The sequence below is a fragment of the Pararge aegeria genome, chromosome Z (assembly GCF_905163445.1).
Source record: "Pararge aegeria chromosome Z, ilParAegt1.1, whole genome shotgun sequence".
In the NCBI taxonomy this organism is placed as follows: domain Eukaryota; kingdom Metazoa; phylum Arthropoda; class Insecta; order Lepidoptera; family Nymphalidae; genus Pararge; species Pararge aegeria.
Window position 1 is genome coordinate 16,330,068 of NC_053208.1, and position 23,032 is coordinate 16,353,099.

Here is a 23,032-nt window from a genome sequence, read left to right on the forward strand (position 1 = left end):
TTATACACACACATAAGGCCTGACCGCTAACACTACAAATAAAATTGGAATTTTCTTGATTAGTCAAATTATACGGCGTAGTAGCAAAACCGATCTTGACAAAATTTTGCATAGATTCAGCTTGCATCTTGGAGTTAAACATGCCATTATTTTTGTAATATATATTAATATAATAATAATAACATAAGTCGCTGGCAACAGCTGGTATCTGATATAAATACTGAGATTTATTTGGTCGGTTGGTGAGTTGTTGCAAATGCGTTTCTAAATTAAATGCAAATTTACCTAAGCCCTGATAAACATATCATGGCAATAAAGCGTCTCAAATTGAGACATTTACCCAACGTTCAATTAAAAACGTATGGGGACAGCGCAGGCATTTGCGGGACGCTCGTTCGTTACCGGTTTTCGTATTGACTAATGTACATCACTGCCATTTGGACCGGTTGTGTAGACGGTCCCGTCTCCCCCTTGCAGGACACCGCCACACTTGCATCAAGTATGTCTGTAGGTAATACTAGCTCTGCAAGCAGCTTCGCGTGCTTGTGTTTTTTCATTTTTATTCTTTGTGCACAATTATTTAATAAATAAAAAAATAAATGTATTACGGTCCCGTCTCCCCCTTCCAGGACACCGCCACACTTGCATCAAGTATGTCTGTAGGTAATACTAGCTCTGCAAGCAGCTTCGCGTGCTTGTGTTTTTTCATTTTTATTCTTTGTGCACAATTATTTAATAAATAAAAAAAAATGTATTACGAAACTACACACATACAGCCCCAAAGTTAGCGTAGTTTATGTTATGGGTTATTAAAATAAAATTTAATGAAAATTTATTAATTATATCATCATCATCATCATCATCAACAACCCATTACCGGCCCACTACAGCCCTGTAGTGGGCCGGTTATGGGTTTCATCTCAGAATGAAAAGGATTCGTGCATATATCATTTAGACTTTGAAAAACATTCATGTTCATCACACAAACTTGTTCCAGTTACATCGATCTTAAGTTTAACTGTCTCGTTGACTAGACGTGAAGAGCATGTTCGACTGCAGATTACGAGGATCCGATCCCTGTTTTTTCTCATACAAAAATTCTTAGTGCAAGCCCGGAGTTAGGAAATTGGCGTTGATTCACCGTGTCACGTTGAGCACGAAGGTCTCTTTCCGGTCGTGTCGGATCTGCCTTCCCAACTGACTATGAGCGATAGTTTGAGGATAAAGAGTGCACCTGTGTGCACACAGTTGTGAACTATACCTAATCTCCCGCTTAGATGCATAATCTCTCTGGAAGTTGACCAACGTGACCGAAATCGGTCAGGGAAAACTGGTATTAATAAAGACTTCGGCTTGCCCTTTCTAGTGGACCGATCATGATGATCTCCGGCACACACCTCACACCCTTCAGATATGTTCGTTTTTAGCAATGAAAATCACCTTTAGATCTTTAATGTACGGCCTACAGCTGCCTATTGTTTCCAAGCCAAATATTTATCTAACACATATTTTTACATTTGGGAAAGGCTTCAAGACCAGCTATGTGGTATGTTATCGGCTATCGATTGACTACTTTCACATTAATATTGTTAATATCAAAGTTTCGTGGAAGTTGCGTGGAAAAAGGACGGCTAAAATATTGTTTGGCAGTTATAATATAACTGATACTGTAGCCAAACATTCCTGTTTTAGAAGTGAATACATATCGATCGATACACACATATATACCCAGAATAGTCGGCAATCTAATAGAAAGATACAGCCGCGCGTTTGCATTTATGGTGAATGGATATTTAAATACGAATGTATCGCTTATAATAATAGTTTAGGACTTCAGATTCAATTTCCGGGGCCGAGTTCGAACCGCGGCACGCACATCTAAGTTCTAAGTTATGTGCGTTTCAAGCAATTCAATATAACTTGCTTTAACGGTGAAGGAAAAAATTGTGAGCGAACCTGCATGCCTAAGAGTTCTCATTAATTTACTCAACGGGGTGTGAAGTCCATCAATCCGGACTTTGCCAGCGCTGGACTGTGGCCTTAAACACTTCTCATTTATTTATTAATTTATTCAATTACAATTCCATTAAAGATTTTAAACGAAGATTGTCGTGGTTAATCAAGATTTCATAAATATAGTTCAACGGGTACATACCACGATAATATTTTGACAAATCCAAAATATTATCGTGGTATGTACCTACCCATTGAACTGTACAATTCCATTACAATATCTTATGTCATATAGATTGCTTATTTTTTAAAAAGGGAATGTAAATCTAATGTATAAAATTTATGTGGAACTCTATGCGCTGTAACCAGATCGAGAACCAGATCTGTAACCATTCTAGAAGACCCGTGTCCCGTTGTAAGCTAATGGGTTGTTATGATGACGATGACGTACCGCTTTAGTCTTTATGCGACAAACGTCCGAAAGTAGTGTATTACAGAAATGAGCTTCCGGTACGATGGTTTAGTATAACCGCCATACTCCTAACAGGTTGGCCGTTACTACTTTGGACTGCATCAAAACTTACCAGCAAGTGAGATAGCAGTCAAAGGTTAATTTGTAGTGGAACAAAAAATACAGCTATTGAGGTGCGGCAATTGAGTCACCAGCGGCAGCTGTTTAAATCCGTTCTAACTAATTTAACTCGTAAAGTCATGAGTTGGATCAATTGTACCATTAGGATGAAATAATTTAAAAGGGCCACACACCCACTATTAATAATGTTGTAAAATTGACATTAACGTCATTTTAGATCAAGAAAGGCGTCAGTGCATGATCCGTAGAGGATTCGTAATAGACTTTAGACAACCACGACTTTTTTTGTCTGAATTTAATTATAGATGCTTGAATCTCTTTGTGATGATGAAATTATAGAACCTAACTAACTACCCTTATTAAGAAAATGATCTTTACAATACATATTTTCATTTATTTTAAATTTTAATTCAATATAAGATTCGCGGGGATCAATAAATAGGTTCCGCGAGAACAACTTTAATTTTAAACGATGCATCCATATACATTTGAAAACTTAGGCAAATGCCCGAGCCCTTATTTGTAGCTTATCTTAAATATGGTACATTTGCATGGATCTGTCGAGCTTTGACCATGTAAAGTGACGGATTTACCTTAAAATGCAGATGTTACTTTACATACAAACCTGACAATAAGGATTCTGCATAGCAAGAGACAAAAAATGTATCCCCTGGTAAAGAATAAAATTAACGGGTCCAAAGCACGGCAACAGGGAATACTTAGGAGAAGTGTATATTACTTGTTCATTATTTCCACTCGTGTTTGGAGAGTTGATAAAGCGGTGGGAGAAGAAAAAATTTTTACTTACCAGGGAAAAAAATGTTTCCTGACCATACTAGCTGAGCTGGTAAATTTCTGTGGAACTCCGAATTTACAATAAACTGAGGGGACTTTCTCATTTAAGTGGTTTTCTATTGTTTTATGTGCTCATCATCATTGTACTCATTCTCAACCTACAATAACTGCTGGGTAGATTTCGGTTACAGCAATAATTTAAATGTTAGATCCAGTTAGTTATTAAATGAAATTAAATCTATACAGATATCAAATCTGACCTAACGGGCACTCAACACTGACTGTATTAAAATGTGTGTTACAGGTAAATCACAAACCAAGCGAAGATCATCAGTACGTGGCCAACGGAACAAAAGAAGTGAGTGTACAATCGTTTATTTAAAGTAGTGTCTCTATATATCATAGCTCAAAAATGTTTTGTCGGTATAAATATAATTTGTGTGACCTGGTAAATTTTTAATAGACAACATAATTAAAGAGCATGCAGCCGGTTAAAGCTACTGGAACTGCAATATAGGTATAATTGGCACCGAAGCCTTATTAATTAATTTATTTTTAGAGACATTTTATCATTGAAACTGACGTTATTTTAAATTAGAATCAGGGGTTTTCTGGGTTTACGAAATGAACAAATATTTAAAAATGTTTTCCTTTGTGGTGTTAAGGGGCTGTCTAGTCCGAAACATGTCAGTGCCAGACGTGTGGCTGGCGCTCATTGTTGATATCAAAATCTGTTCTCAAAATCTGCAACGCCTAAATGTACATACTGGATACTGGCCCTATTTTATTTTCCATATCAAGCATTTACTTTCATTGCAGTGTTTGGAGTCACGGTATCCATGCGCACATTATGTTAATTAGTAGCCACCACGCGATGCGTTGCGTGTTTCTTTATTTACCACGCTTGACTTCTCCGAACCATTGGTGGAAAATTGGTCAGCAATCTGCAGGCCTATTAAGCTTAGAAACTCTGGAAAGCTGACATCAATTAGACACTTATTTTGCATTCTGTCACCGCAGTTCTTATGACATCACTTCGGTTCGTTACATCGGCTGTGTCTTTCCATTTCTGCAGTTAGAATCTTTAAAATAATACTTTATTACTTAGTATAAACGACGATTTTCCGTATGACTGTTTGAAAAATTTTATACGTGATTTTCACAGCGTGTACAAAAACATGTTGCAGTTTAACTCGGAAATTGATCAATTCTGATATCCAGGTTGTACGCGAATCGATCGTGCTCAGTTCAACAGCAACCTAATAAAAATATTCAGCGGCGAATTCGATCGTGCAAGATCGGATCAAGGCGGGGCGGCCGCAGATTCCCGATCCGTAGCTGACTGGAAATTTAGGGAACTCGACCGAGATAGGAGCGGCACGCTTCAAAAATCAGAGTACAGAGGATTGCGGCGGCTAATTAAGAAGGTATTTATAATGCAGCATGTCCGTAATGCTTTTGATGTCTTCTAAATTTAACGTAGTGACGTCCTTTTCTTTTTTCGGAGTTCAGTATCAAACCACGCTACTGGAAACCAAAACCAGTGGCGTATTTAATGATTCAGGACCCTTGGCCACCCCCATTTATGGAAAAAGCAAAAAAAACTTTATAAAACAATATCCAACAGTCTGCTGATTTGAATGATGATAATTGAATTAAATTAAGAAACTAAAATGACGTCTAAAAAAAAAACTGAAACACCATTTATTTATTCAATATTAGAAGTGCAGACGTCTTCATCCGATGCAAGTATGTAATACTATTGAAATTTATTGTAACCCTACCTTCTTAATGTTTTAAATGCAATAGCGTTTATACACTGAGAGGTTATAGTTATAACAGATACGTTAGACAGACGTGATTCTATGCCTAAGACTATGCCTTTCTCCGGGATAAACAGTTAATTCACTCTAATTTCTGCTAAGTAGCCTGCCTGAGGCGTGTGTATTACACCAGCAACCACGTCCTTCAGATCGAACCACAGCAATGCTGTTTGGCGGCCGAAATAAAGAAATAACCATGGCCTGAAGTAGTTCCTACTTGTCCGTACGAACTCTGTCACTATTTTTAACATGCCAATTAAGTATAGTTTAAAGATTAGAAAGAAGAATTGAAGAAGAAGAAAGAAGAACAGACTAGGCTTATAGAACAGAATAGCTAAGTTAACTTACTAACGAATGTACCTATGTTATGCTAAGATAGTTTCAACTGTTTGCTATGGGAAGTGGAAAAAAAGAGATATTTAACTCAAAAACATAATTATTAAGTGTATAATGAAATAGAGAATTTGTGGCATAATTGGTTATGCACGAGAGAAATGCAAATGCACAAGGCACGCCTATCAAACACATTTGCATTTATAATATTTGTGTGGATACGAAATTTTGTAAGATCAGCTTAGATCGATTTTTCTTTCAGACACCTTAACACTGACTTCGATAGTTTTAATAAAGGTCAGTGCCTTAGGATCACCGATTTGTTGAATTTAATATATGTCATGACTATATACCGGACTATATCGCTAGTTCTATCAAGATATAATTACTAATATTTAAAGCGGCAGAGTTAGACTGATTGAACGCGCTTTTCTTTTTAACTTTTGGAAGAATAGAATTGGAAGAATCTTTTGTATTCGATAGTCCATTTATCGAGGCAGGTTATATGCTATAAATAATTAAAAATCTAAATTATGAGTAACAAAAATGTATATGTGTACAGGTAGGCTCGTTTACTCGAACGAGGTCGCGTGGGACCGCTAGTATAAGCAATTTAAATATCACTTGCTGGAATATCTGAGACTTTTCCATAATGTTCTCAATTGCGTGTCTAGTCTACCCATCCCCACTTGGCTGCTCGGTGGTTACGGCTTAATCCCTTCTTATTTTGAGAGGACACCCATGTCCTTTAGTGAGTTGTAATGTGTTAATAAAGTTGTATTCTGTCTGTTAATTTCAGGCCTCGAAATGGCCGAACATATTTATTAGCCGATAAAGACTCAAATTCGCCTCACGTGTAACGCTTTGTTTGTCAGTGTCAGTAAATAATGATGAAGTTCCATACATTCCGGCTTTATCGGTTCTTGTCAGTGTCAGTAACGTTCAGTGAAGGCAATTTTGCTTGAACAGCTATTGCGATCAGACGCGAAATTCACGATGAACGACGTGAAATTAATAGAATCGATTAGTTAACATCCTGAAACGATCTGGCTTGCGATATAGTAGGTCAGTGATAGAACGTTACGATTTTGTTACGTTACGTTGAGTTTGTCAGGTCGAGTTGATAGGTACTATCTGTTTGTTATTGTGTTAATTAGTATTGTGTTAAGTAGTAGCAGAGTTTTTATTTAACAGATCCCGGGGAAATACTACCACCATGTTAAGGCGGTAATTCAAGGCTTAACTACGCCTCAGGTTGAAGGACACAGGGACTTTGCAGGATGTGTTCCATGCATGCCCTGCGAAGTGTTTAAAACAGATTTTAGGCGATGGTTTTCCACCTTCCATCCGGTGGGACCAAGCAAATATTTGGTCCGTCAATAATAACATAAAAAAAACGTGTGTTTACTTATGTACACGCGTTAGAAATTATACTTCTTTGACGTAACAAGATTTTGTCTTTTGCCTTATTCTACGTTTGTAGAAAAAACGACACTAACAATATAAAAAAGGTATTTAATACATCGATAGTTTTTTATAACGCATTATCTAGTTATCTCATTATCGGACATCCAAGTTTCACTCACATTAAAATTTGAGATTTTCGTACAATTTAATCAATTAAATCACTTAATGAGCCCGCAGACTTTGACAGTTGAAAGTGTACACTTTCAAACCTTTTTTTTTAAACTTCAATGTTGACTTATGGCTTACTTCAGGGTGTCTGTTTTTTGTGACGGTGTGCACTCGCATCGTAAAAATTTACCCTCATAATTTATCACTAACGCGCCAAAAGAAGTATAACTTCAAAAACCAGAAATAATATACAACACAACAACAAAGCATTAAAACACGAAAAACAAAGCATTAAATGTTTAAATCAAAAACAGTTCTCTCTGCGTGCGATTAGCATGTTCAAATAGCTTTCCAGTACAGTCTGTTTGCAGTTAAAGTTTTAAGTAAAGGATACCTAATCGTGACTCGTTGTTATAAATAGAAAACAAATATAACTTACTTGGTCTATGAAGGAGACATGCGTCCTCAAGGCATAGCTTTTACAACTAAAAACAAAACTGATATTCTTTAGACTTTTACAACCGAAAACAATACTCAAATAGGTACTTTATAAGTTCCAGTGGTGTGCGCAATTGTGACTCTTACTTGGTCCATGAAGGAGACTCATGTCCGTACGATAAATCATTTATCAACTAAACAAAAATACTTTGCTATTTCCAGTAGCGTGGCACCTTACGCCACGGTAACTTGGTCTTTGAAGAATTACTACGAAGCCACGTTAATTTACTACGAAGCCTTTAAACAACTTTGTCAAACTAGCGACATATTTTCTTGGCCTGTCTTTGAAGGAGGCACTTGTCTGTACCACTAAGCATTTAAAACTTTGTCCAACTGCGATGAGTTTTACGATAAACTTTTTGAACTTTTGTATTTCTTAATTTCTTCTGTTGTGGACTTTGTTTTTTTTTACTTTGCTGTGGAAAAATAAACCTTAGGGAATGTAACGTTACTGTATTTGTACTTAATAAATTAATATCAGTATAACTTGTCATATCAGGACACACAAGCACATAAAGAAAAAGTTTTACAGTACCTACACAAAAATCAAGATTAATTAAGAGGTTGATTTTACCTATTATTCAAGAAGACGTCCTTGTAGGATATACTAGATACATAATATACCGTGGTTGATTGTAAGAGTAGCTTGTGCGATAGGTGGCTATACTGGCTGGTTGGCTAATATATCACACGGCGGCCCTGTTAATGTTACTAAAATCTACTTTTGATTAATAAATAAATAACATTTTAATTAATATATTATTCACCTTCAATCCTTTCTCCGTGGAGAAAATGTATCCTGCCCATGCTAGCCGGTAGATGGAACAAACGGCACATTTACGCATTTATAATATAAGTATGTATTCTCATTTTTTTAAATACAGGTAGTGAAGCCAAAAAGATGCGCGCGGGCGTGGACTCGCGGGTGCGACGGGGATGGGGATGGTGAAATCGCAAGAGCAGAATGGACTGCGTGCCTGCTGTCGAACCCTGAGCCTCCAGCTCCGGACTGTAAGTACCTTTATGAAGAATCATAATTCTCCTATTAGCGTCCCACTGCTCGAAACTGCTCTTTTAGTGGAGAAAGAAAGGAAGGATCCAGATCCTTAATACAGGTTTAACCAGTGGCATACCTACCTTCCTATTAGCCGTATCAATGATAGGTGGGCCCCGGGGCTACACAGGCCCTTAACGTTAAAATGTTATCCACAATGTCATTTAATCTCATGCTTAACGGGAAAGAAAACATATAAAATAAACTATCATACTAGCTTATAGAGTTTTCACTTCAGAAATAACAAAAGCAAAAATTTTTTTAACTGATAAAAAATTACCTAATGACTTTGATTGGGCAGGAACGGCTATCAGACTTGTCTTGGAGGCAGATATTTAGAATAAGTGAAACCGTCTTCACCTTTATATTATAGATTTAATAAATCAATTTACCGAAAAAAAGCCAGAAAAGTGTATCATTTGGGCCCACCCAACTAGTTTCGATACAGGGACCCTCCAAGGAACACTACCCGTTTAACACAATAAACCAGTAGTTTACTGTTTTAAAACCAGTGGCGTATAATGAAAAAACTTTTTTTTATCGGTATTTGAACAAGGTAGCGGCTGACCTGTTTGGAGGATGGCACCCCAATAGATACGCGGCATCGTAATGGAACGCTAAGCCTCGCTTCAAACGGCACGTCTTTGTTGGTAGGGTAGATTAGGAAATTATAAATTCCCAAATAGCCCAGGGGTCAAACCCGGGACTTCCACTTATAAGATCACAGCGCTTAGAACTGCGCCAGGGTGGTAGTCACTTGTACCGTATTCTCATTATTGCAAAACCCGGATGCATGGATCAGATGAGGAGATTGTACGATGTCCTGATAATGAAGAGTAAATTTACTTTGATAAGAAGCCATGCTAGTTAGTCTTATATCGAATTAACCTGGATATTTAGGTACACGGGAAGTGTCTACTTTTTTAATTTATGTAGACATTACTTAAAAACTCCGTTTCTCCGCGGCTTCTTTCCCGCTCAAGCTTCCACTATGAAAAATTGAATTCGCTATTCCACACATTATACTGCGACACTCCGCGTTGCATCGCCCGCACATTCCATTATTTAGTTGTCCCGTTTACTAGGTCGAATGCTTTTTCTACAATAAAAGTTTATTTAGTCTTTATAGGATCGGTTATCTAGTAAGAAAAATAGTTAGTTATGCATGCATAAGTATGCGCAAACATAATAATAATATATAGTCTCTCTCCGTTTCTTCATGTCGTTGAATGCAGACGACGACAGCGGACCTGAACCCGAGCCTGACTATAACGAGGAGGAGCCGCCAACGGACCCCAGTTCAGGTAAATTATACCTAGCGTCAGTGGTCTAGTCCCAAGGGCCACACCCAACGGGGTTACATAAAATCTTAATATCAACATTTTTACTATAATAGGCTTAAAGATTTTAAACTAAGATTTTCGTGGTTTATCAACATTTCTTAAATATAGTTCAACTGGTACATACCACGATAATATTTTTGGATTTGTCAATATTCCGTCCCAGTTGAGTCCCGTGACCACGATCCATGCAACTAGATCGAAAAATCGACAAATCTAAAAATATTATCGTGGTATGTACCCGTTGAACTATATTTAAGAAATATAATAGGCTTCTTTTATAACAAGATGATAACAGCTGTTTATTACAATAGGCTTCTATTATAATAAATTGTAAAATAACAGTCTGTAGCCCGCGACTTTATACGCGTTAAATTTTTAAAAAAAAATTTAAAAAACTTTTTGAATAAGTTATGTAGATAATTGAGCTTTCTTTCGGCAAATTAATGTTTAAAATCGGTCAAGTACTTACGGAGTCTATTGGGTCCAAACAAACAAAAAACTTTCCTCTTTATAATATTAGTATAGATGTGCATATTGATTTTTTTATGGTTGGACATCGACATTCGAACACATCCCTTTATTCAATATTTAAAAAAAATAAAAAATTACAACTGTAATAAAAAATGTAACATATTAATTTCTGCATTTAATATTTTCTCAGATGAAGTAACTATCAGAATATTTTTTCTGCAGCATGAAACGACCGCAATTTATTACTGATTGTATATCAATTCACTTGTCACATTCACAATTCACAATGCGCCGCATCACACCACTGACACTTTATATAGAATGCCTCTTATATTCCAAATCATTATTTACGATTCCAACTTATTGTTATTTATTATTTCTTACTAATGAATAGAATACATTGTACAAATCATCTGGGTCATTGTTGTACAACGCAGAAATATTTACATAAAAAATACACATTTCAGATATGCTTATAAAAGGAAAAAAAGGAAATGCATATAATGTAGATAACTAGAAATTGTAGGTTGGTTTAGAGAAATCATTCCGCAGCTAGATATATTATGGATGTAGAATGTTTGTAAATTTGCAAACTGAAAACTTGACTCTAAATGACTACTTCACTTAAAGGATGATATAGCTGGCCGCTACGAGACGATCATCAAAATTCTTGGACATATTACTCACAATTGAATTTTGCTAATGCAATGACTCAGTTTGCTTTGATATATTAGTAGCTGCAATGTTTTAAATGAGAGCTAATTGCACTTACGTACAAACAGTAATCAAACAATATGAAGTGGAGACTTGAGACTTTTTAATTGCTGCACAAATAAACCTTTGTTACAAATTAAAATAAATAGCTAACGCTGTAATTTAACTCAACTGTTTCCTTGTTACTATGACGTCAGCTCGATCGAATTCTTTCGGGGAAAAATTCGTGAAGACACTTGAGAAATGAGAAGCTTTAACATCGATTTTAAATTTTATCTTTAGTATTTTTTTTAAATAAAAAAAGGAACTTCTTTTATACATTGCTCTGAATAATACTCGGTTTAAAACAGATTTCGTCAATCTCAGTTATTTTGCCATATGTACAAACAAATACTTCGATCGATCTCGTACCTTGGCAACAGACTTTTCCAGTTCAAACATTCGAACCAAAAACAAGCAAACTGTGAAACTAAATATTGGAAGAACGCGTGGTGCAGCGATATAATTCCAGCCCTTCCAGTAGGTACTAAGATCCGCGATTAGATATTGCTATGTCTGCACATTGAAATTACAAAATTATCGCATAGTGCCAGATTCTCTACTGACAATTTTCTCAACATACCAAACTAGCAAAATAATAGGTTTTGTACAGTTATGAAATCGTTAACGCGATTAATGATAATTTTACTTATTGTTTCATCTTTGTGCATAATTTTTTTTTGTCGTTTTTGTTTTATTGCATTATTATAAAAATCGACTGGTAGGCGACCATTGCTGGACATTTGTATTTTCCAAAGGGCAGGAGTGGCGAACCCACACCTTGAAGCGCAGTGTTTCTAGACCCTGCATCGGTGGACAGACGACATCAAGCATTTTTGTTTAGAACAATGTATTATGGAATTGGTTGTAGTTTTTCTGACATCGTGTACAAGGGCTTCATACTTTAAAAGGGTGTTGAATGAAAGCAATGTTGGTGTTTAGCTGATATCTTCGCAAAGATCGCTGTGCCATCCTTATACGGCGTTGTGTTTTTATCTTTACCAGGCGAATGTTGTATGTTAGGTTTTTCAGCCAGTGATTTTTTTATTATGTTGTTTGAATTTACCGGAAATATATACCGAATATTCTGTGTGTTTACTTTGCCGTTACTTCTATTACGAGTAGGCAGTTTGCCGTTGCCGAATATTCTGTGTGTTATTGTATTGAGATACAAGAGTTCCGTGTGTTGACGGCAGATCAGAATACAGTTATCTCCACCCTTCCTCTTCTCACGGGTTCCTTACGAGTCGACTAAAGGAATATAACGGAGAACGGTCAGGAGCATTCTCTGTGCTACTACTACCATCTACTGCGATTACCCTTGTGCTGCGTGTGGTGATGCAAACCCTTCCGATGAGGAGGACTAGTCTAGACTAGACCAGCAGTGGAATCCTTAAAGCTATCGACTAAAATTACATAGTCCAAACATTCAGTCGTATTACCTCCAACCTTCGATTTTAAACGTCTAAGTGCTAAAACCGACGGCCGAGTGGCGCAGTGGGCAGTGGCCCTGCTTTCTGAGTCCAAGATCGTGGGTTCGAATCCCACAACTGGAAAATGTTTGTGATGAACAAGAATGTTTCTCAGTGTCTGGGTGTTTATTTGTATATTGTAAGTGTTTATGTGTATTATATTCATCAGCTATCTTAGTACCCAATACCCATAACACAAGCTTAATTTGGGGCTAGATGGCGATGTGGATAGTGTCTTAGTATATTTATTATTTAGTATATTTTAAAATAACAACCTATTTGCTGGCTTATTTCGTCATGGCAACCAGTGACATCTATTGTTGGAGTTCCAGCGGCATATAGCAGTCGTTTGATGTCGTATGCCCACCTTTTTGGGGATAAAATAAATCTATCTTTCAGCGATGCTGCCGGGAATTATGCGAAACTCGTTCGCCCCCGATGGCTCAGTGGCGCGTGAGGACGAGGCGAACGATTGCCTCACGGACCGCCAAGCTGTGTTAGATGAACAGGTATGAATGTGCCAGTATCAGTATCAGTGTGCCACTTGTGATATTGTCATTAATACAAATTATTGCTTATTTCAGCAATTAATATTGCCTGCCTTACCTAGCACGGGCTTTAAAGTATTGAATCAGCCGATCCTATTTTTTAAACACTGTCATAAAATCATTTCAGAACGTGAACTGTGAAGTTGTTTTATGTTTTTAGGGTTCTGTAACTAGGATGTGGGACCCTTTTCCTAAGCCTTAGTTACTGACAAGGGGCTTTATCTCATGAACCGAATAGGTAGCGAGTTAATTTTTTTTACAGATTGTTTAAGTATTTCTATTGTTATTATTATAACAAGTGTTAAAATTAATGGGCATCGGGAAGGCACTATTAGTAATTTAGTTTGCATTAGAGTAAGCAGTGGATTGACAGTTTTGCGAAAAGTTGAGACCCAAGATCTTAATAATTGGCAATAGGTACTCTAGAGCGTGACATATTGGTCTATGGTACGGGACCCTTCGTAATTGTTACTCGCACTTCGTTTGAAGAAATATTTCAAAATCAGCCATGTCAAAAACGATGAATATCCACCCTAACCCCTCCGTGTAAAGTTTGTGCTAGGAGTGTTTACGACAGAAGGATTTGAACCCACGTCTTTGCGGATTTCCAATCTCTTTACTATTGTCCTATTGAAGCTTGGCTTGCTCTTTAATTATTACTCGGTTCCCATTAACTATGAACAAGATTTTTTTTCGCTTCGCGGAATCTGTTATAAACTATTTGCGAAAATTATAGCGCTTGCGATTCTCTTTGTAATAGTTCTCCCACACTCACGTTATCTTAAACTAGTTGCAAGGTGATATTTTTTAAAAGATGTTTTGCAAAAGAAGCGTGGGAGAACTTTTAACGCATAGCGATTTTGACCTTGGGAATCTTCAAATTTATTGCGATTGATTTACTACATGCATAATGATTTATGTTATCTAATTGCTGTGCGTGTCGTTGCGATTTTACGTATTTAACATTGTATTTGTATGGATAGATTTTACCGAATAAACATTGTGTCATCATCATGACATCGAAAGGATGTTCACAGGTCCTTTTCATCGGTATTGTGGCATGCCAAAACTCACTGATCGACTGTCTTTGTCTTTTAAATGTTAACCTTTCATTGATTTAATTTTAATGTCGTAATATTGATCAGACTCCGAGAGAAATCATTGATTATTTAAAAGTAGTTAGACGAATAGAACCGCACCCGCATTGAGGTAGTTTCGAGACATCTCGGGCCTTACAAAAAATGCTTGTAGGTTTATGTTTTATAACACTTCAACTGACAGCACCTGTCAAATGACAAACGCGTGAAAAAGCACTGCACAACTACTCCGACTTTATGCTATAAATTCATTGGTAACGCCGCAATAGTCTCATAACTGCCTCAATTTTGGATCCTTTTCGTTTTTCTTAAGTCCAAAGCTCCAGCTAACGTTTTTTTGGGTGAATAAAAGTCGCACTATCGTCTCCGACCCTTATGGAAAGCGGTCGGAGACGACTTTATGTGTACTGTGTAGTGTGTATAGTATACACGCATGCATACTATATGTGAACTCTTTAGGTGAGCAAAAAGAGTGACACTAGCGTCATCGTCACCGCACAGTTCCGATAGGCTATATGTATCATGTGGATACAACGTGTAAATGAAAACCGAAATAATACTTCACAGTCTTTGGAGGTACATTAGGTACTGTCTCTGAGACTTATCTGTGAAACCGAAAACCGAATAGTTTTGAGTAAACCATGGTTTTTAATGAAAGCAATCAGATACACATCATATGCAAGATTATAAAGACTACTGTCACTTTATTAGGTAGGTATCGCGTAGCGTAGGTACTATGCGCGTGCCGGTCTTTCATCTTCAATTGGGTTGTCATAAGCAAACAGTTAGAATTTTTTGAATTCGATTGTATGGAAAAATAAATATGCTTCTTTTCATTTATCATGGTAGAGTCACTACAAAGATACATACTTGACGTTTCAAAAGTGCTTATAAAGTAAGTAGGCCTACTTGAAATAAATGAATTTGAATTTTGAATTTAATATTTTTACAGGATGAGAAGTATTCTTTTGCATCCTTCAAAATTATTTTGTAATTCCGTTACACGTTGTAGGGGAGGGTGGGGCAAAATGAGGCTCGGGGCATAACGGGAAGTTAGCTTGTGAGCGTGGCACACACGCGTACACAAGCCGACAGCGGTGCCATTTGTTCGTTGTTCTGTCGCCGCACGTGAGTCAGAGCAAGCGGAACGTGTCGGTGCGTGTTTTAGTGTCGTGGCTAACAAAAACAGTTTTTGAGTGTATTGTTATTTATTTTAATATAATATACTCTTGTGTAGTGAGGTAAGTACATAACCTGCATTTACTTTTATACTATAAATCAGTGGGAGTGGTATTAACCTATTCAAATTCAAATTCTTTTTTGACAATTTCTATTGTGGTTAGAAATGACCGACCAATTTGAAAGAAGTAATGTTTGGGGCAATATGATCGGGGTATATTGGGATGGTATCCCATTTTGCCCCTCTCACAGAGGCAATTTAATTTAATATTTTAATATTTAAGCTGGCGATAGAGGACATTTTTATTTCTCTCAGTAAGTAGTTTGGATATAATTCGTTTACTGGATTTATAGTTATTATATTAAAAGTCCTTTTTCTTTATTTACAGTCATTATGGTTCGTACCTACAAAAGAAAACTAATCGACAAAAATGGGACGAAGCAGACATGAGAAGAGCAGTATCAGCTGTGCTTCTCAATAGAATGGGGTTTCTCAGGGCTTCTGCTACTTATACTGTGCCAAAATCAACTTTAGAACGAAGAGTTAAAAAAGCTCGCCAGTCTCAGGATGCAGATACAGATTCAGAAAATGACTACGGGAAAAAAGGTTTAGGGCACTTCAAACCAGTGTTTACAAAAGAGCAAGAAGAAGAGTTAGCCACTTATGTAAAAATGATGCAATCCCGATTATTCGGGATTACTGGGACAGAGCTAAGGATACTAGCTTTCCAACTAGCTATAAAAAATAATATAGAGAATCCCTTTAATCGAGAAGATGGTATGGCAGGGAAGGATTGGCTTAGTGGGTTTCTTAAACGCCATCCAGATATATCATACAGGCAACCCGAACCGACTTCTGCGGCTAGGGCGATGGGATTCAATAGAGTCGCTGTAAATAGCTTTTTTGATTTATTAGAAAGTGTTGTGGATAAACATGCACTGACTGCAGATATAATATATAACGTGGATGAAACGGGTATAAGCACTGTGCCAAAAAGCCAGTCTAAAATTTTATCACTGAAAGGACAGAAGCAAGTTGGATGTCTAACGTCAGGAGAAAGAGGCCAACTAGTGACAGCTGAAATATGTTTTAGTGCGACGGGAGTATATTTGCCACCAATGCTAATTTATGCCAGGAAACGCATGAAAAACGAGCTTCTAGATGGTACCAGCCGGCTTTTGGGGAACCTGCAGCGACAATGGCTGGATAACTTGCCCAATTTTTTTCGATTGGTTCACACGTTTCGTGGACTTTACAAAGCCTTCTAAAGACAAACCAGTTTTGCTTATGTTAGACGGCCACGTGTCCCACACCAAAAATCTGGATCTCATAGATTATGCCAGAGAAAACAGTGTTATATTGTTGTGTACACCACCACATTGCACTCATAGAATTCAACCCTTAGACGTGTCCTTCATGCGGCCACTAAGCGCATATTACAGTGCTGAAGTAAAAAAGTGGTTAAGAGATCATCCTGGACGCGTAGTAACTTCCTACCAAGTTGCAGACCTTTTTGGAAAAGCTTTTATACAAGCATCAACCATGAGCACTGCTATAAATGGTTTTAAAAAATGTGGCATATGGCCTGTTGACAAGAATGTTTTCACAGAAGCTGATTTTTTAGCTGCGGAAACCACTAACACTGAGACCCTTTTCATCGAAGGCCTAAATACGGAAAATTCAGGAGACGTACCAACACCATACTGCGAACCTTCATCATCAGGAAATTCACAAGTAGCTCAATTGAATCCGCCCGTATCAAACCCAAATAAATTATACGAACATGCTATGCCTACCAACTGTTCTGTATCCGCTTCAATGGCTAGTCAAAAAAGTCCTGAAAGGCAAATTTTACAGAAAGTCCAATTAAATATGTCTATTTCAAACCTCAATGAAAACATTTCTGAACCAATCATACCCGCCGTCCAAGACAACTTGTTAACTATGTCCACCTCCATGGTTTCAGTTTCTACACAGCCATTTGTACCTCTCGCATCCACTTCAAAGCCTAAAGATAAAACTCCTGAAAGGCAAATTTTAAAAGCAAAGAGTGCATTTACAGTTACGCCTGAAAATATTATGGCAATTCCCAAAGAATTAAGAAGTAAGGAAAGACAAAAGAGAAAACGTGGTAAAACGGCTATACTTACGGATTCCCCGTACAAAAATGACCTGACTAAGGAAAAGAATGCAAAGGAATGTAAGGAAAATAAGAAAAAGACTGCACCAAAGAAGAAAAACGACCGAAGAAAAATATCCAAACCAAATAATAAAAAAAAGGCTAAGAAACAAAAGCAAAGTGAAGCCACATTTCCTACTTCATCCGAAGAAGACGAAGATGACTGTATTCGCAGTCAGATGAGGGTTGGGTTGCGTGTAGCTCTTGTGCCGGTTGGGCACACAATTCCTGCGCCGGAGTAGACGACGATGATGACGAGGCCGACATTTGTGCACAATGTTTGCCTGAGTAAATTGTTTCATCATTTTGCCCCTTAGCGTTTCCTGTTTTGCCCCGACCATGGGGCAAAATGGGAAATTTGACACTCAGTGATTAGTTCCTTATAATTAGGAAAATCGGTTGATTAAGCCTAAAAGTACAAATTAAAATAATGAATAAGTATCTAACTATTGTTTCTAATTAAAAAGTTTATTAAAAATACTGTTGATTTCGTATAAGTGTTTTTTTTTTCTTAAGTATCCCATTTTACCCCACCTTCCCCTATATACACATTAATTTAGTTTTCTCTTCTATAGGTAGTACCTAAAGACTGCGCCGCATGTTTTTTTTTCGACTGTAGTATACTTCTCCTTTATACAGAAAGCTGGCAGTGCAGTGCTATACGTACCGGAGTGTATGGGAGACGGCAGGTACGCCAGGGCCCAATGCTACCGCTCTACGGGGTATTGCTGGTGTGTGCATCAAGACACGGGGAAGCCCATCCCTGGCTCCTCAGTCAAGGATAAGAGACCGGACTGTGATGCGGCGCCCCAACACGCGAGCCCCATGCGAGGTATCTAAAGATTTAATAGCCGCATGGCAAAATATTTTTATTTAGTCGCTCAAGGCAACAAGGCCCATGTTAAACCATGTTATACGTTTATATTAATTATGGGTAATGATATTTAATTTATATTTATGTACCTTATTTGTTTAATACATATATCATATATAAATACAATATATTTGTGTAATATTTATATCTAATTTATTGCACCACCTACGTCTTTTCTGTTTTTCTGCACCAAATTGTACTCTCTTGCTCTATGTGTATATCTCTGTAACTACTTTTTTCTTTGGTGTACATAAAAGTGTATTCATTCGTTAACTTGGAAAGGATTTGATGGCTCGCTTCTCTATAGCGACGGTACACGATGCCCTCAGGCCAAAAGTCTGAAGAATACCTAATATATCCTTGCACCAAGCTGAAACGTTAACTACATAAGCGCTAGAGTATGTTTTCCTTTTAGCCTTAAATTTATCAAAGTGGATATATTTAAGGCTTTAAATACTAAATGACCCGGACATGAACTTCGTTTCTTTTTACTTCACTATAAAATGTTAATTAACCCTTTGCTGCCATCTTACCTGATGGTAAGTGACGATGCAGTCTAAGATGGTAGCAGGCCAACCAATCAGGGGTATGGCAGTAGAATTAAACCCTTACTCAGTTTCCACGCGGCATCGTACCGATAACTGGTGGCCGACTGGCGCAGTGGGCAGCGACCCTGCTTTCTGAGTCCAAGGCCGTGGGTTCGATTCCCACAACTGGAAAATGTTTGTGTGATGAGCATTAAGTGTTTTTCAGTGTCTGGGTGTTTATATGTATTTTCTAAGTATTTATGTATATATAATTCATAAAAATATTCATCAGTCATCTTAGTACCCATAACACAAGCTACGCTTACTTTGGGGCTAGGTGGCGATGTGTGTATTGTCGTAGTGTATTTATTTATTTATTATTTATAACTAGCCACGGCACAAGTCTAAACAGAACAGATACTCTGTAAGTAAGAAATTATAAAATCCCAAATTTCTCCGCCGGTTATCAATCCTTTTTTTTTGACGTGGAGGAAAAGCTTTGTTGCTACCTCCGGCCTTTGGACAGGACGGAGGTTATGTGGGACTCCCCCCTCTAAAGGGGGGTATACTCATACTTAAAACCGCCACGGCACGTCCCTATTGTTGGCTTTGTAAGACGCCCGGGGAACCCATTGTTTACCTCCCGGATCCACCCCAACCGATTACTGGTGCTGCCTCGTTAACGAAGAGATCAGGACAGCTTGAACATCCCCTCAGACCGTAGAGACGCTTGTGTAGTGACGGGTAACTAAACAGGGTATCAATCCTGGGACCTCCTACTTATAAGATCACTACGCTCACCTCTGCACCAGGGAATTCGTCCAAACTTCAAAATCAATTTGATAGGTACTTTATATAACACCCAAAATTTTTTTTTTCCTAATCAGTATTTCAAATGACATTAGTGCATGGCGCAGCGAGAGATAGTCAGCAACGAGCGCCATCTATTGAAAGTAATCTGAAATATGTACTATTCGGATACAAAATCTTAATATATATATTTCTTGTGTGCGTGTGTATGTCACTGAACGCCTCCTAGACGGCTGGACCGATTTGCATGAATTTTTCGGTATACGTTTGGGTGGCACCCTGGATGGTTTAGATTCACAAATCCGCCCGACAGATGGCGCTGGGGTCAGCTAGTTTAATATAGACTTTTCGGCTGTTCCCTGTTGGATATACGGGCAAGAATTTGGCCATCTTGAATCATAAGAGTAGTGAGGGCACGAAAAATTTAACACCGTAATTATTGCCTATAGTTCATATACCATCCTAAATTCCTAAACTAATAGACATTAGTAGGGATTTAGTAGGGACATTAGTAGGGATCGGGATATAAGTTATACTTAGAGGCGTTTCGACATATCAACCCATTCTTGTGATCTCTCTGGTATGCAGGTTTCCTCACGATGTTTTCCTTCACCATTGAAGCAGTGGGCATATTTAAAAATGCTGTTAAGGCTCATTATCTCGCTCAGTAAAGACGACTATTATTATTTATTTATCTACTCAAACTCATATTTAAGTATTTATGGTATATTAAGATATGTATTAGTATATTTATTTTTTTATATTTATCAATAGTATTTTTTTTTTTTTATTATTTGTGTAGTCTGGTTTATGTATTAGTATGTAGATATTTGTATGTATGTACTAAATAGTGTACCCCACCTATTTGTTTTCTTTTTAGTTTTCCTAATCCTAAGGTTGCCTGGCAGAGATCGCTACTTAGCGATAAGGCCGCCTTTTGTATCCTGCTTCATTCTTCATGTGTTTGTTCTTTTTTTGTCTTGTTTCTTTGTTTGAGTGGTATACAAATAAAGAGTATAAATAAAGCAAGTGATATTTTAATAATTGCTTAAAACGCACATAACTTAGATAAGTTAGAGGTGCGTGCTGGGATTCGAACTCGTCCCCCCCCCGAAAGTGAAGTCGAAGTTCTACCCACTGGGCTATCACAGCTGGTGCAGTGGTGAGAGTTGTGGTGTCACAGGCGTTTATCTCTATATATTAAAATAAAATAATGATAGGGAACTAATTATTCATATAAAAACTACAATTTGTCAGAAACATGATTATATTTTCGATAAATGTAGTATACACGTTTAAGACAATGCTTACAACAACAGTACCACTTATGGGGATGAACTTGTCTAACTAATGAATAAACGACAAAATGCAGACATATTTTACTATTAACGATTGTAAACAACAATAGTTTGTAAACATAATAATAATAATATGCAATAATAGATACAAAACTTGTCTGGAATAACCTATTGAAGGAGAACCGGACAAAATGTCTGGCTTGGTCCTGGAAACCATGTATCATTCAAAGGTCTACTGATATACTTACTGCAATGAAATTGTTCGATAGACACGACATATAGATAGATAGACTTCTAGATAATTTATCACTGTATTGATACGATCAATCGTTATTTTTGTTTGACATACCTATAGATATATTCAGAAGTATTATTATACATAGTATCAAATATGAAAAACAAATAGAATTGCGAAATACAAATGTGTTTTGGAAAACTTTACAGATACATCGATATCGATATGATATATAGATAATTTTTGGCACTCTTACATTTTAATAGAGGATGGTAAGACCGACTTGCAACAAGGCAAATTACTCGATTGCACTGACCTAAGATGGTTAGCGATATCGGTATAAGTTGCGACTTTGGCATTCATATTTTCTGCTTGCATATTAGGGCACGTTAAGCCGTAGATCAGAGTTGTTTACACGACATTGATCTTATTGTAGCTGTGGGGTATTAGGCTGATGATGCTATGTTTCTACATAGTATCATTATCAACCTCATCAAATCAAAGATACTACTACTATATTTATAACAGTCAAAGCTTTTATGTAAATTTCACATAGATTTTTTATCAAAGTACAAATAATGTCATTGTTTTTTTTTTATTTTTAAAACTTACTTTCCAGATAAGAATCAATAAAAAACATACTTCTTTAAAATTTTTGTTCTTAGAAATCGTCTTACTTTCTGAATTTGAAATCGAAAACTGGCCACTAGTAAAATATAATTAACTAGAAAGAGAGAATTGTCTAATAAGACATGTGGTGCCGTTTAACAAGCCTAGTCGGAGAATATGTCGAATGGGTAAGCTAACAATATCGTGCAAGATGAATGGGGAAGATTTCTGAAAACTTTATGCAGTAAATATAGTTATTAAAAAATAACTCAATTTCACAAGCACACATAGACATGTAAATGTTAAATTAGCTAGGGTTATACCTTTTTTTCTAAGTTTTCTTTTATATAAAAAGTATTTTTACTTAAAACTATAAAGAATTTCCCAAAATCAATTAGTGATACTGTTTACATGTGGATGTCTAAATCGAGTATTAGGAATACCTTTTACATGTGCTGTCCTAGTAACCCTTTGTGAGAAGTGACCTTGTAAACAATGGTAGAAGTTCCAGGGCAGTATTTTTTGTCCAGCCCTCCTTAGGCGGTTTAATCATGTTAAAGCGCTTTAAATGAACGGTGACTCAGACCTGCTGCGTTCACACTATATACGAAGACTTAGCAGTGATTCTCAACCAGCGCCTATGATATTTACCTTTGTGTTACCTGGAGTAGTTTTTTTTCTGCCAAGTAACTATATAATTACAGTTAATGCTATGTGCTTTATTTGATTTTGAAAACTTACACATTGCTAATTTAGCTGGCAAAAGGCCATGTATATGCTTATGTTTTATTGATAACCTACTTAACCTGAGGCAATTTGATGATCTGAAGGTTAGTTATCATATAGCCCAGAGAGTTCACAATAAAGTTTAAAGAGAGTGTACCTATCCCATAACCCAACTTCTCACTTAAAAATTCTTCTACATAACAATGGTTAATTTTTTCAATAAAGATTTTATTAGTTTTATCCGGCCATACTTTGCTGTGGCTCAGTCTGATATTAATTCCCATTCC

At 36.9% G+C, this 23,032-nt stretch overlaps 1 protein-coding gene across 2 annotated transcripts in view; it reads left to right on the forward strand.

Moving 5' to 3' along the window:
- LOC120636045 (SPARC-related modular calcium-binding protein 1) overlaps window positions 1-23,032 on the forward strand; it is a 53,764-nt gene that overhangs the window by 26,764 nt on the left and 3,968 nt on the right. The window contains exons 4-9 of one of the 2 annotated variants that reach the window (XM_039907309.1): window positions 3,645-3,698; window positions 4,562-4,767; window positions 8,454-8,580; window positions 9,859-9,927; window positions 13,062-13,171; window positions 18,306-18,498. In XM_039907309.1, coding sequence (XP_039763243.1) covers window positions 3,645-3,698; window positions 4,562-4,767; window positions 8,454-8,580; window positions 9,859-9,927; window positions 13,062-13,171; window positions 18,306-18,498 — 759 coding nt within the window. The remainder of the gene's footprint in view (window positions 1-3,644; window positions 3,699-4,561; window positions 4,768-8,453; window positions 8,581-9,858; window positions 9,928-13,061; window positions 13,172-18,305; window positions 18,499-23,032) is intronic. The other variant, XM_039907310.1, reaches the window with a different exon arrangement.